Source organism: Stylophora pistillata, chromosome 9, assembly GCF_964205215.1.
Source record: "Stylophora pistillata chromosome 9, jaStyPist1.2, whole genome shotgun sequence".
In the NCBI taxonomy this organism is placed as follows: Eukaryota; Metazoa; Cnidaria; class Anthozoa; order Scleractinia; family Pocilloporidae; genus Stylophora; species Stylophora pistillata.
In genome coordinates this window covers 20,397,701-20,410,200 of record NC_142527.1, presented here as the reverse complement: position 1 = coordinate 20,410,200, position 12,500 = coordinate 20,397,701, and the positions used below count along the sequence as shown (strand labels likewise).

Below are 12,500 nucleotides of genomic sequence, written 5' to 3'. Positions count from 1 at the left end.
ATATTTCTACTAAAATTTGTCAAGTAATATAACTCACAATATGTGAGTTTATTTACTCGGTATTGAGTAAATTAACTAAAAGTTGAGTCTGTCATAAGGAATACAGGGATGAGGGATGATTTTGAGATGGGCTTTACCAGCAAAGGATGCTTTCTGCTGGGATATTTTTGCTATATTTGCTACACATTATGTAACAGTATAAAGTAACACGTGCACTATGACAAGACATAGTACACAAGCAATTGACACAAATTCGAACAATATTAAACAACCTTTACAAATCGATCCATCCCTAAAATGGCCAAAGTACATGAATAAAACACCCATAAATCATTGAAATACCCAATAACTCTTTGATAATTCAGAGAATCTAACTCAAATGTTGAGTTAAATTACTCAATCGCATTATGATATCCAAGTTGGTTTCTGAGTAATTCTACTCAGAAAAAATGGAGCATGAATAGCACCACAACATAGTTGAAACAAAAGTAATTATTCTTTTTAATAATTTTTCTTTATATTTTTGCAGCCATTTTAAGAAACTTTACTTTCTATTCTGCAATATACTATTTATCATGATTTTTTCTGTATTATTTACATGCATCAATATAGCAAAATGTAATCAAAAATATCATTACTGCATAAGATCCAATCTGTATTTCAATGTCACGAAGACTTGGTTGGCATAGCAACCAAATCCCTTAACGAGACCAAGGGGGTAATAATCTAGAAGCTCAGATTGCTTAATATATCTTATTTCGTTCAGTTGCTGAACTTTAAAAGCATTTAAATGACAGACAAATTCAGTAACATTTATTTTAAGGTACTGAAACCAAACTATGTGTCTCTCAACAACCAAAACCTTTTGGATCTTTCCCAAAATTGGAAAGCCATGGTGGTAGTCAATTACAATAACATCGCCCTTTACGTATTTGGTTCCATAAACTTTAACCCAGGATGTGCGTGTCAGTGAACTGTCGCCTTTAGTTTGGGGGTCTGCCTCTTGCAGCTCATCTTCTACTCCTGCTTCTTGAACAGTTGTTACCCTTCCAACAGCTAAAAAGTTATATAAAATATATATATATATTAAAGGAAACTCTCATGATTTAGCCAATGACATTGAACATGGGGTTAAATTAATTTAATGCTTAGGTCATTAATTACTGGGGGAGGGCTGGTAAGTTTAGGGGGCTTTGATTTGGGAAGGGCCAAAAAATTTTGGACCAGCATTTAGGGAGAGGGACAAGGCTTTGATTTGGGGAGGACAAGATTTCTTGGGATGAAGGTTTAGAAATTTTACTGGCCCTCCCCCCCAGTAATTAATGATGGCTCCCTTACCAGGTCCAATTTCCAAAGACACTCTCAAATAGTTGCCTTGTGAACTTTGCATTCGATAAGTCTGAAGGGCTTGATGCCTCATAGCCAAGGAATAGGTGATATTTTTGAAATTGTTGACGTTGTCTACCAGCTTTTTAAAGTAGTTATGTTTGGCCTCGAACCTCATGGCCCAGTTTCTTACTAGGGGACCATTTCTGTAAATGGAAGATTACTAGATATTATTCAAAAACTCATTAATAATTCATAAGCCTTTGGGCCAACTGGATACACCATACATATTACATGCATGGACCTTTATACTCGATAATGTCCCCCTTTAAGTCCATCTTTTAGATGAACCTTTATATAAAAAAAATTACCTTCATTAGTATTCTTTATATAAAGAACACTAAGACAGATGACTTTATCTGAGAGGAAGTATATGTCCATGTTTAGATGAAGACTTAGAGCCTCATCAAGGTCTCATCACACCCTAAAATTCCAGATTGCCATGTATAGAATATTGAGCATGTGGGAGTTTCTTTTAGAGCTACTCGCACATGCCTGTGACGTCAAATATCTATTGAAGTATGAAAGTCCATGTATGGTGGCTCCAGTGGAACCAAAATCTTATAATTATGAGGTCTAAAAACACTCGGCTGCACCTCATGCTTCTAAACCTGATAAGACATTATTGCTCATTCATTAAACATCACATAAAACTATAATACTGCATTATATACCCATGTATAAGCTGCACTGCAAGTTTCAGAAAACTTAAATAATCAGCATGATGAAGTCTGAGTGGGCTAATAATACATATATTGAAAGGGTATGTAAAGTTATGAAAGGTGGATAAAGTGGTAATACCCTTCCCCTAACCCCCAGTAGTACAAAATGTACAATGCTTACAATTTCAATATAAAAAGACATACTTGATAATTTGATTTGGGTAATGCACCATGTAATGCTGCTTTGGGATTGGAAGCCGGTCATTGAGGTTGACATAGTCCTCTAGGTACTCCTCTATGAGAACTCCAAGATATGCAGCCACCTGTGGTGTTGCTTTAGGAGCAAAAACAATTTCTTCAATTTTCAGTAGTCGCAAAAAGTTTTCCCAGTGCTCATCATTTTGTGGAATCAAGTCTCCTATAAGTATAGGAAACATTCTTGCCAGGCACCACATCCGAGCTGCTGGTGAAAGAAAGAAAAAGAATATGAAATTATCATGTACTTTTAGTATACAACAAAGCCTTTTATATATATTTTTTGTATATTTCTTTTTCTTTTTAAAATATAACATAATATATAATAGTAATATGTAACTCAGCCATTGCAAAACATCATTCTCCTAACCTGACTGTGAAATCCTCATTGAATTGTTTGCCAATGACTGCGGCTTTATAGGACTTGGTTTATTGCTAGCATCAGATTGAGGATACCACAATCTTTCTAATCTGTCATTCACAATTTCAAGTGTGAAATAATTTTCCTCTTGAATGTACTTCTGTAACAGAATCTTGACTTCTAGGGGCAGCACTCCCTCAAGTTGGTCATGCATGACATCAAGAACAAGTCCATCAGTAATGTGGAAGTAACGGGACTGGTTGAGAACACTTCTTGTTTTTACCCCATAAGTTGCTTCTAGATTTGCATCATTTTCTACAAGCCGGCAATGTCTGTCATGGATTGCTCTTGTTCTAATTTGAAAATCTGCTTCTGTAAACTAATATCAATGTGACATTCACAATATGAGTTGTATAATAGTATATTCATCTCAAATCCATGAACTTTGAAGTGTAGACTCATATTAACACTATTGACACAGGGTCTGATCAAAAGTCTAAACTTATTTGTAACAAAATTTAGAATGCCGGTAAATAATCTTTTACACTTGACACATTGAATAATGACCAAAAATGCATGCACACTACTACTACTACCTTTGTGTTAGTGTCTTCTCTAGTTGCCATACAAATTCTACAAATCCTTAGACCAGAAAAGCTCTCCTGAAAACCACCAAGAGAATGTGCCCCAAGATTGTCACTTGAATAAGGTCCAATGGAACCACTGAATGTTCTTTCTTGTTCATCTATCCAAAATGTTACACCTCTATCCTAGGAAGAAAACAAATACATATTTTTTAATTAAATTATAAATTAATATTAATGACAATGTGCACTTAATTATTTTTATATGGTTGAACTTACATTTAGGTGACAGTTAAGTGTATGCTACAATATACTTACTGCCTCTAGTTGATGCAGGTCTTGCATGAATGGCTGCAGTATCCTATTCATTCCATACTTTTTTATGAGCGGTACTCGGCACAAAGCAATTAGCTGAATTGAGTTGATAACAGAACGGTATTCTGGACTAAGATTTCCCAGATTGAAGTAAAAGGCTCCTGATGTTCATAAAAAAATCAATTTCAATGGCAATAGTCATAACATGTTGTGCCAAACCAAATGCATACCTCAAACAATGTTTTCCTTTGATATTTTTCAATTCTGCTTTAATTCTGCTGACTGTTTTTACCACCTATTTATGTTTAAGGTATTTGGCTCAACATACTAGGTATGACGTATGAATCAAGGCTGAACCTTCTTTAGTTTGGGTCAACACAAATGTGCTATTGTGCAGCACAACAGAAGCACGTCGTATGAACCAGACCTTACATTTGCACTTATTTTACACTGCACATTTGAGGGAACTTACTCTCATTGCATTTACGCATTCAATATTTTGATATTGAACAGGATTGACATTTAGGATGGTGGATGTTGCATGTCAAACCTCATAAACATTCATAAGTGAATAGGATATCCCCAAAAGATCAGTTTTTAGAGATTTCTCAAAATTTCCCTGCCAGATACTGTTTAAACATGACAAACATGCAATTAATATCTTGTGGATAGTTTGGTTGTAGTTTGTTTTTTCATCATCTGCAAACACACCATCAACAAGCACACACACACACACAAAAACAGGAGATGACTTTTCCTTTGAAACACACATCACAAAAAAACAAAAGATTGTCAGTCAATAAATAATAATGTTCATGATAATTATTAATGCTAACAGCAACCTAACAAAACACGTAATAGTTTACATGCATGTAAATACATGATTGAAAAGCATACCTATTTTATGTTTTTTTGTCTTTGATCCAAGCGGGTTTGTTACTTGAAAATCATCATAGTAACAATGAAGAAGTAGTGCATTACCAGGTTGTCCAAAAAGAGCATGCATTTTGTACTGTTCACCATCACAATAGTCTCTTAGAATTCCATCATTTGAGGAATGACCATTCATAACCTACAAAAGTACCCAAATTATTAAAATGTGCCACAAGTAATTTGTTATTAGAGGGACTGTCATGTAAAATAATGGTATTGATTCAATATTGTCAACTTCAAAATGATATCTAAATTGTCACAAAAACTAAGAGTTTTCCAAATCACCACACCCAAGTTCCTCCATAAAAACATGTAACCCATAAACTGAAGTGTTTCAATATAACTATTAGTGCAGTTTTCGTATGACTGTGAAACGTTCACGGCATGAACACTGTCATGGGAAGGAGTCAGCCAATTAAAAATCTAGAAAACATCACGGTCACTGCAAGACACGCACTCCTCGTCCAATCAAATGCAAGAAACATGGCACGAAACACTGCACGAACACTGTCACTACGCGGACACGGCACTGCTTAGCCAATCACATCGCGCAAAAAGAAAATCCAGCCAATTAAAATCCTACGTTACGACACGACACGTTCATGGCACTGAACTTTTCACAGTCATACGAAAGCTGCTCTATACAGGGACTGCACAGCATCCTAACAAGTGTGTGTGTGGGGGGGGGAAGGGGGGGCGCTAACATCAGAAAATGCAAACCTAACCCTACCCATCTCTGCAGTTCCTGTTATATTCCCTGTTCTACATACATCAAATAGGATGCTTACCTCACATAAAACATCTGCCTGATTGAGCAAAGATTGTAGGGTTTTCAGTATCGAGATGTAATGAAATGTTTCCTTGACCAGGCAGAGTTTTTGCTTGCCTTGCAGATAGCGATATTCAGCATATTGATTGAGGATGACTTCCTGTGGCTCCTATATATATTAAAACTCATATCAGCATAATAATCAATATATTTATATTATTTTGGTAATGCATGTGTTTATAAGAAGGCTAATTAAGATGACTTTAAAGCAAGTTAACACAAGTGATAAAATACATTAATTTGTCCCATATCTTCTAATCACATCTATTAAAGCCTGGACATAAGCTAAGGACTTACCACAAAGTTAAAATTCTCAACAAAGTACTTCATCTGTTGGTATTCATTCTGCAAACGTTGTTTTGCTTGGGAGAAGATACTTGGCTCATCAAGTACTCCAGATAGGCCCTCAACATCAGCAATTTCTATTCCACTGCTTTGAAGGCATGCCACCACTTTGTTTTTCATTTCCACTAAACTACTGTCCACTAGGTCTCCTGTATTGTCAAGAATAGCATTGACTGTCTGTTGGCTTAGTTGATTTTCTTCTTTGGTTTTTAAAATAAACAGTGCCAAGAATCTTGTCACATCGTCGACGTAGTTTGTGTCTTCATTTGAATCGTTGTCTTCTCCATCTTCTTCATCAGAGTTTTCATCTTCTACGTCTTCATCGCCTTGCTCACTTACGTTCGCAAAATTTAACAGTGCATTCTTCTTCTCTTCTCTCTGGATATGGGATTTGAACGAATTGAATTTTCGAAATGACTGGCCGCATTGTCTGCATGTGATGCTAAAGTTTGGTTCATGACTGTGAATAAATTTGATATGATGTAATAACTTTTTGAAGCTTCTACCAAGAAAACTAGTACAGTATGGACAACTATGCATTTGGATATACGGAAAACCTTCGATAAACAACGACGCGCTGATGAAGGAGAACACAGAAAGACCCTAATTCAATGGCTCTTAAACGAATGTCTGGGTGCTGACCAGTAGAAACGCAGGCTCTGGGAACGAGATTGGAATGGTAGTAGGACAAAGTTTGAGACAAATCAACTCTTTTCTTATAAAAATATTTATAATATATTTCATTACAACGTAGATATTATTTTAGCCGTCTTTATTTAGGATATATTGTATGAATGAATATTTTCCAATTTGAGTTTCCTGTTGTTTTGGCGCTAAAATTTAACCTCGATGTGATGAACATGACCATGTGATAGTGGCTACCAATCAAAAAAAAGGGCGCGAATGTACGAGATAAAACTCTTGTTCTCCATGAATGCTTTCTCCCACGTAGTCCAACTCTTTGCATTGCAATAGTCAAGTGAGCTCTTTAGCGTTTTCAAAAAGATGGCAAGTTTCCCGAAGTCTGTGGACGAGGTTAAGCAGTGGATGATACAAAATGGGTTTTCGTCCCACGCTTCTACCTTTGAAGGTAAGCTATAACTAGAGAATTTGTACAATATTAGGTTAACCTGAATTTCAAGTTTATTCGTACAAAGCTCATTTGTTGTCCTTCAGTACATGCTTAGATCTGAATTTTAGGTAGAGATATAATACGACGATAAATCATGTATTATTTTAGTTTATTTTTGTGAGGATTTCTTTATTTTCCAAGGTTATTTTCCTTGAACTTCGCGCTATCCGTACCATGTACGACCATGTACACACTCTGGTAGGATCTAGAGAGCATTACCCGTTGTATTGCAAATCGGTGCCATTTTGAATAAAAAAAAATAATTCATAAGGAATCCAGATGAACAGTAAAACCAAAAATCAAACTCAGGTTTTGGTGATTAAATATTACGAGGAGATTTGGTTGATCTCTTTCCAATGCAAAGATTCTTGGTTTTGTTCCAATGCAAAGATTCTTGGTTTTGGCGGGAACTTCGGTACCATTCATGCTATGCCGTGCTAAGCACACATAGATAGGTCTTGCCTAATACCTAAGTACAAAACTATCAAGCTTTACCCCACATTCTTTCATATTGATTCCAATTGCTCTCTTTTCTTTCATAAGAGAACGAAATCGATGGCGAAGCAATGCAATGCTTAACGGAGAATGCGTTAGTGCAACTGATACCTGTGGTCGGCCCTAGAATGAAGTTTATCAAGCAACTTGAATCTTTGAAAAAAACCTCCAGGCCCGAGAGTATTGATTTAGTTGAAGAGGGTACCCCAATTGCCAATGAAGAAATGGAAGTACAAGACAGAATTCCAGCTGATACAGAAGTAAAAGCAAGGTTTGAATCTTAAGTTATGGTATAATATTGTGCTACATTATAATACTGGATCATTATTTCTATGACTTGCTTCAACAACCTTGATAACTTTGTTTTTATAACTATTTTTGCAAAACAATAGTTTAAAAAAATAAAAGGTGCGGTCGGTTTATAGCCTTAGATCTTACAATCAGTGCTGAGCCTCTGCTTTTGTGTAAGGTAGTTTAACTGCCTTTTACCATTACTTTACTCAATTGAGTATACATTCGCTTGTAAGTAGAGACTGTTTTGTAAGATACATAAGGACAGTATAAATTTGTTTTGTGCCAACATGGTTGCTGTGTAAGGTGTTTTGTAAGCACCTTTTACCAGTATCTCTTTTGAGTGCTATATTTAATAGCGCTCATCAAAGAGGACAGAAATGAATTTATACTTATTAAAATTTCAGAAAAAGGAAAAGAACTCATTCCTTGACGGCTAAGAGAAGACAAAGGCTTGCTCGCAACAAAAGGAAAAGGGAAGAAAGACAAAAGTCAAAAACGGGACTTGAATTGCTGATGAGTGATCTAAAACAGAAAAATCAGAATCTGCATGAAGCAATAGGAGTAGAAAAGAAAACGAAAGAAAAGTACTTCGAGATGTGGAGAGCTTCAGAAAGGAAAAAGAGAAACTAAAAACAACTAAATGTGTATTCCAGGGATGTGCAAGGAATAATATGAAAAATAATACTTCTAGGGAGCTTTTGCAAATCCAACCAACAATGCTAGAAGATCTTGGACCAGATGATAACCTAAGTAGTGGCAGATTTGGAACTGTGTGCTTAAAAAAATTTAGATCCACACCAGTTGCAGTCAAGTATTTAGAGTCATCTAGTGTTAAGGAAGTTCAAAGGGAAGCTTCATTTTTGGACAAATGTTGTCACATAAATCTCCCCATTATATTTGGGGTAAACACAATGCAGAAGCCTTATTTCATAGTCGCAGAATTTTATGGTAATGGATCGTTTAAGGCCTTGACACTAAGAGAACTTTTACATAAGGATGAAGAACATATTAAATCTTATGTAAATGGTCCAGAGTATTGGCTTCATTTAAGTTTCCAGATTACTGATAGTATTTGCTATTTACATACTATGGGAGTGCTCCACAATGATATAAAAACTGACAACATTGTTGTTTCTGTATCACCTGTAAATGTTATCACACCTATCTTAATAGATTTTAGTAAGGCCACACTGATAAGTGAAGGGAAGATTAAAGTTCTTACTGCTGCGGAGAAGGATCGCTACCGCAAAGAGCACATGCAAATTGCTCCTGAACTCATTGAGGGAACTCATCCCCAATCTGTTAAGAGTGACATATATTCTCTGGGAATTGTTTTTGCCAGTATATATAAATTTACTAAATACAAACCCATAAAAGAATTAGCAAAAAAAAGTTTAATGCCCTTTCAAACCAGATGTACATCATCAGAGATTTTAGCAATTCTAATGGATCTTATGAAAGTCTGATTTACTTTTTTAGATGACTTCAATCTGATTTGTTTGAATTTGTTTCCATCTTACTTGGAGTAATGTTTTATGCCATTATACATATCAGCCATTGATAAGGTGTTCAGGTGTCATTGAAATGATATAATTGTTTTGCTTCAAGATGTCATGTTTGTTAAATAAAAAGTCTATTTTGATCCATTCCTTTCTGTCTTTAGGGACATCCATTATCTACAGCTATATTTTACTATTCATACAGAAAGAGGCTGGAATTTGATAACAAAGTTAGCAGTCCCTGCCCTGATGACAATATAGTGCTAAATGCAAAAATGCTTTGGCCAAGAGTGTTAACACTTCCAACCAGTTTCCGACTGGATGTTACTAGAACACTGGCAAGCAAGGAGAAGCAGAACATCAATAAGAAGTTTAGAAGAGAGTTCATAGGCTCAATATACGATCATTTTGCCCGCTACACTTTGTAAGTATACTTGTTTGATATATGTTTACCACTTTTTGATTGATGAAAAGCCATCAGGAATACATTTTATTGTGGTGTAGGGAAATGCTAAAATTGGCTTATTGTATTTTCATCAATGAGATCTTATGTTGAAGAAGAAGGTACTGGTATTAGGTTACTAATTATTGTACATTTCATTTTATTTTTTGGTTTGTGAATTGTAGGTATCCCACCAAACATCAACTCACATCTATTTGTGAACTAATAGTCCAGAAGTATCCCTTCCTGAAAGATACCTCAATTGGTACTGGATATGTAAGTACCGAATAAGTACTCTAAGGTTTTGAAACAAATGATATGTTGATATCTGATGCTGTTATATGAAAACATGAAAAAGTTTGCTACATATCCCTCAAAAAAGTTTTCATATCGAGGCCTTAAAGGTTGATCATGTTCACTAGTAAAAAATGCAAACCATATGTGACCTTGCATTTTAGCTTATTACATGTTTTTTCATGACCTATCCAGAGTTTTCCAAATTGCTGACTGATTCAATGATCTAATAAAAAGGTAATTTGAACATTGACTCCCACAGTCAGAGAATTTGGCATTTTTTTCAAGGTCGGGGAATTTTGATTTTGGTCAGGGAAATTTGCAATTTATCAAAATAGGGAATTTTTCTTTCATCTTTGCAACATCTTCTTGGTGATTATGTTTCCAAATGAAATTTCCCAAATATTCGTGGTGTCCTTCATAACAATGACTAACTAGAAGTGTGCCATTGGGTGATGGAAAAATTGGTTTTGGTTTTGGTCAGGGAATTTAACTTTTTCATAAGAGTGGGAACCCTGTTGAATTATGGCATGAAAATAATACTACAGCTACTAGAATGCTGGCACATAGTTTTTTTTATTTTGATTTATTACTCCTTGAGTAGCTTTTGCGAATACTAGGAGATCAAAAAAGGAGATACAAAAGAGATTCAAAATCTGAAAAAGAAAAAATATATGTGCAGAGGATTCTAGTACTGAAATGTCATATAAATGCAAATCATCTATTACATCAGAGATAATTGATTTGAATACTATTTCCAGGATTCCTGGTACGCTAGTCTATACGAAAAGTTCCGTAATGAGAGAAAGTCTATTAAAGATGACCCGGAAGTAATCCTCAGGAAAAGAAAGCCCAAAGAGAGCTCCAAAGAGTGTGTGAAAGCTAAGCTTCGCAGAGGAGCCATAAACTGGGAGCCACCCTTTCCAGAGGGTGAGGATGAGGTGTCTCTACAACGACATAAAGATTTTATGAAGAGTGAATTTGAAAAAAGGTCTCCAGATTGGGCAAAGATAAGCAAACGAATGTCACTGACTTTCCCCAGCAGACGGAGACTAATGAATGACAATATGAGCATCAAGGAAATAAAAGAACACTACCCTACTCTATTTAAGTTTGAACAGGTATGTTAAGCTATATATTGTTGTCCTTGTGAACTATGAGTATGAGCAATCTAATTGTGTTTTCTCTGTGTCTTTCAACAAGAAAGTTGTGTAGAAGAAGGATGAGTTTAATAAAACTACCCCCACATTAGGGTGATTGGCAGTCTGGTTGTTCTGTCAGGTCAGCACAATTTGCTGCCTTGAGTAACTGGGCAATTCTGGGTGTGTTGGGTGATATGCAGACATCCTATGCTTGCAAGATGTGAATGTCCTCTCTTACTTCATATGTTAACAGAAATATAGGAATTATTATTGATGCTATTCAAACCTTTGTTCCTTAGATACTGGCTGAATTTGAAAGAATTTTGGGTCTAAATTCAAGTGTGGTGGATTCATTCAGGTCTAATTTTCAGCAAGTCACTGACCCGATTGTAAAACTAGGAAAGACAAAAAATAAGAGTAAATCAAAAGAAGAAATCCAAACGTTCCTGCACCTCCTGGAGGATGATGATGATGACATGAACGAAGATGAATCAGAACCAACAATTGGTAAGAAATATAAAAGAAAACAATATCTTATCATGCGAGCTCGTGCCTTTCCCGTGTATAGACCTAATCAGAATCAAATGCAAATTGCCCATTTCAGACAATGTGATGTTTACAATATCGTCTCTGGAGAATAGTTTCTTTGTTTTTCTGATATTAATTCGTCCATTCATGTGAACATGTAAAGATTCTAGATACAATTCTACAGAGAACAACATGTAAACATCACATGGTCTGAAATGGGCAATTTGTATAGTCAAGTAGGTCTATTACAACCCATTTTCAAGTGCAGCAACAGCACATGCTCGAAAGGTCTGTCCTTTCAAACGTTTTAATATTTTTTTCAAATTTTTGGGTATCTGATGTCTTCATATCATATTATAAACAATTTACTACACTGCTAGTTTGTGTGTTACCCTGGACAATCTTACTCCTGAGCTGTATTTTTTCTTGCACCGGATGGCTTAAAAAAATACCGTCGCTTTACTAAAATTTATTCAGTGTTAACACAGTGCAGTGCAGTAAACCTCTATATTACTTTGGATCACAAATATTAAAGGGCATCATACAATTAAGTAAAAAACAGTGCAAAGATTAAAACTAAGCCAGTTTTGATGAACCTGGTCCAGTGTAAATACCCTAATTGTAGTGAAATCAATCTAAATCTTTCAATTATTTCTAGAGGAACAAGCTGAAGTGGCCATGGCAGTACTGCCATACCTTCTTCTGCCAAAGTCTGGCCTTATTTCAACAGATGACTTTGTCCATTTCGTATTTGTAAGTATCATCAAATTATATTTATTTCTGAAAGAATAGTTAAAATTAATGGTTCTAGCATCTCTATTTGATTGACAAGATTACATTATTTTAGGATTTGGGTGCCACTCAATTCCAACAATTTCATTATTGAACATATCGGTACATACAGCTTGTTAAGGTGACTGGCTACTTTTGGAAATAATGTTAAACTTTTTTTGAAACTACAATTTTCCGAAGTAAAATTTAATGCTTTATTTCAAATCTGAAAA

At 35.3% G+C, this 12,500-nt stretch overlaps 2 protein-coding genes across 4 annotated transcripts in view; one reads left to right on the top strand and one right to left on the bottom strand.

The window, feature by feature from the left end:
• Positions 1–477: 477 nt before the first annotated feature.
• On the bottom strand, positions 478–6,210 carry LOC148723742 (uncharacterized). Of its 2 annotated transcripts, none has more exons than XM_088732990.1 (9): positions 5,623–6,210; positions 5,285–5,434; positions 4,461–4,635; positions 3,567–3,724; positions 3,261–3,434; positions 2,674–3,043; positions 2,253–2,511; positions 1,339–1,532; positions 478–1,056 (listed from the first exon to the last, which is right to left on the bottom strand). In XM_088732990.1, the coding sequence occupies exons 1-9, from the start codon at positions 6,208–6,210 to the stop codon at positions 635–637; spliced, it is 2,490 nt and encodes an 829-aa protein (XP_088589116.1). In that variant the 3' UTR covers positions 478–634. The 2 variants fall into 2 exon arrangements, with proteins under 2 accessions (XP_088589116.1, XP_088589117.1); XM_088732991.1 differs by having other exon boundaries at positions 2,253–2,508.
• Positions 6,211–6,621: 411 nt separating this feature from the next.
• The window catches only part of LOC148723741 (sterile alpha motif domain-containing protein 3-like), a 7,403-nt gene continuing 1,524 nt past the window's right edge, over positions 6,622–12,500 (top strand). Inside the window, exons 1-7 of one of the 2 annotated variants that reach the window (XM_088732992.1) lie at positions 6,622–6,760; positions 7,346–7,557; positions 9,255–9,514; positions 9,718–9,808; positions 10,588–10,947; positions 11,268–11,475; positions 12,155–12,249. In XM_088732992.1, coding sequence (XP_088589118.1) covers positions 6,676–6,760; positions 7,346–7,557; positions 9,255–9,514; positions 9,718–9,808; positions 10,588–10,947; positions 11,268–11,475; positions 12,155–12,249 — 1,311 coding nt within the window. In that variant the 5' untranslated portion in view covers positions 6,622–6,675. Of the gene's footprint in view, positions 6,761–7,345; positions 7,569–9,254; positions 9,515–9,717; positions 9,809–10,587; positions 10,948–11,267; positions 11,476–12,154; positions 12,250–12,500 lie in introns of both variants that reach the window. The other variant, XM_088732993.1, reaches the window with a different exon arrangement.